General features: G+C 46.3%; 1 protein-coding gene across 1 annotated transcript in view; it reads left to right on the top strand.

Annotated features, from left to right (window-relative positions):
* LOC104405274 (transmembrane protein 110-like) overlaps window positions 1-1,943 on the top strand; it is a gene marked incomplete at both ends in the record, with an annotated part of 3,975 nt that extends 2,032 nt beyond the window's left edge. Inside the window, one exon of the mRNA XM_010013933.1 lies at window positions 1,822-1,943. Coding sequence (XP_010012235.1) covers window positions 1,822-1,943 — 122 coding nt within the window. The remainder of the gene's footprint in view (window positions 1-1,821) is intronic.
* Window positions 1,944-2,417: the final 474 nt, after the last annotated feature.

The raw sequence follows: 2,417 nt of genomic DNA, 5'->3' as shown, positions 1-2,417 counted from the left end.
ATGACCAATTCTTGACCCCGAGGGTGCTCAGGCATTGGAACAGGCTGCCCAGGGCAGGGCTGGAGTCACCGTCCCTGCAAGTGTTCACAGCCCGTGGAGCCGAGGCCTCAGTGCCAGGGGTTAGTGGTGGCCTTGGCAGGGCTGGGAATGGTTGGGCTGGATGAGCTTAAAGGGCTTTTCCAACCCAGCTGGTTCTGTGATTCTATGTTAGATGTCCCATTTGCTGGCACAGCAGACCTTGCAATGTAAGGATGTGGGGTTTGGATATTCAGTTGCACCTACTGCTTGTAGTCCTATCTGGGGGCTTTCTAAGCCAGACTTGGACTTAATGTGGAAGTGCCACCTTTACTTCAGACCAGCCACTTCACAGCTACAAATTTAGTTCAGAATTAACTTTATCCTGTTCTGATAAACTTCTTTAGGCTTCAAAGTGCTGCTTGAAAACCTCCTGTCCCACCTCCAAGTGCTGCATATTGATATGTTTCCTTAAACAGGCACAAGTTTGGGGTTAAATATAGCCTCTGAAATGATTTGTTGTTGGGTTTTTAAGCAGACTCTGTTTTAAAAGAAACCCTTTTGTGGTGCCTTTTGGGTTTTAATGTATGTTTTAAGCCTCCCTGTGCTGCCTGGCTTATCATCATGAACCAGGCAGCCTGAAACTCTGCAGCCCTGTCCCTCAGCTTTGAGGCTCCTATGCTACGTGTCCTGCCCAGTGTAAACCATCAGAGCCTTGTATTTGTATCAGAATACCCTGATTTCAGCAGCTGGAACCTGTAATAAGCTTGTCAGAGACTTCAGATACAGAAAAACTTAATGTCATGATTTCAAAAGCAGATATTGTTATTTTTAGTGTCTTTATTCAGAGGTAGAATCAAGTTGTGGAACAAGAAATGTTCGTTCCTGCAGCTCTGTGCCTGGTATTGTCTTCATGCTGTAGAAATCTGGCCTCATCTGACAGAAGATATTCCAGTAATCTGGAAAACTGGCCAGAAGACATTAGTCTGGGTGATGTTTCTTTCCTCTGGAGTTCATCAAAGTACTAGCTCCTGGGTTAGACCTTGGACCATGCAATCCCCAGAAGGTCACTGCAGGTCTCCTGCTGCTGGTGCTCGGTCCGGTGAGGCTTAAACATCCAAAGCTGCAGAGCAACCCCATCGAGCCCAAATCTCCTGGTAGGGATGGGTTCAGCTCCTGGATCTGCAGTGGGGAGCCTGAACTGGAGGCTTTTGCGGACCACACGATGCCAGTTGCTGAGCCAGGGCCCATCACCTTTCCTAACACCTTTTGCCTCTCAGTCTGCGTCTCTGCTCATAGGAGCCTCTTGCAGCTGCTCACTAAAATGGGCTTTATTGCTCTTCTGCAGCACAGCTTGCAGAGCAGCTGTAGTGTCCAAGAAGCTTCTATTTCCTGCTATGAAATTCCAGGAATGTTTGGTTCTGTTTCCCTGAAACATGGGATTTCGTCCTAGTAAGGACAAACGATGCTGCAGATAGAAAGCCTCCTTTTTTGGGGTAACTCTTAAGTGGGGCTAGCCCCACTAGCCCAGGAAGTATTTAATGCTGTATGAATAAATAAGCAGTGTCAGAAAGTTGATGGAACCTGCTCCCTTCTCTGCTGAACAGCCTTTTAAGGTAAGAAATTGCTGTTAAGGCTGTAGGAAAATCCAATAAAAGAGAAAACAAGTGCACTTGGACTGTTAAGTGGGGATTTCTTTTAAATCTTGGTGTGTTTTATGGATCCCCATATTGGAAAAACAAAAAAGATTTTGAATAAGAACACAACTGAAACCTGAGTTTTCCTCTGCTGCTTTCTTTTCCTTAGCTACCTTATTAATTTCATCCTGGATGCCACGCTGGGGATGCTGCTGATCTGGCTTGGTGTGAAAGTTGTCTCCTGGATCGTGCAGCATAAGAAGTACACGTACTTGGTCTTCGGAGAATATGGTAGGTGTTATAACCATAACTGCTCCCAGCTGTGAACAGGGAGAAGAAAATGGGAGGAATCACAGTTTGGGGATAAAACACATGAGCAGCCTGGTCTGTTATCCCTTCTTCAGGTTGCTCATGGAGCGTGGTAGTGATTAGTGTGGTCTTAAATGCTGGGACATCACTAGGTCGTAGGTTCTTCTGTCTGCTGCCTTGCCAAATACACTTGAGCATTGCAGGTTGGTGATGAAAGGCAGAACATATCCTTTGGTGGATAATATAGCCCAAGACATGCATATGATAAATTAAGTCATTTGGGGGTGGTGATGGTGACTAGTGAGGTGTTCTCGGGGTTTTATCGTAGACTCTCAGCTCAAAACATGGAGGAGTTCTTGAATTTGCCTTGAGCTGTGGTAGGCATCAACAGTAGGACTGAACCTGTCCCCAAACCTGAGTTCTCAAATGACTTGTGGGGCTGGGGGAGTGCGGGTT

Source organism: Nestor notabilis, unplaced genomic scaffold (genome assembly GCF_000696875.1).
Source record: "Nestor notabilis isolate BGI_N333 unplaced genomic scaffold, ASM69687v1 scaffold20204, whole genome shotgun sequence".
In the NCBI taxonomy this organism is placed as follows: Eukaryota; Metazoa; Chordata; class Aves; order Psittaciformes; family Psittacidae; genus Nestor; species Nestor notabilis.
Note: the sequence above shows the minus strand (reverse complement) of the source record. Positions and strands in the feature narration are given on the sequence as shown.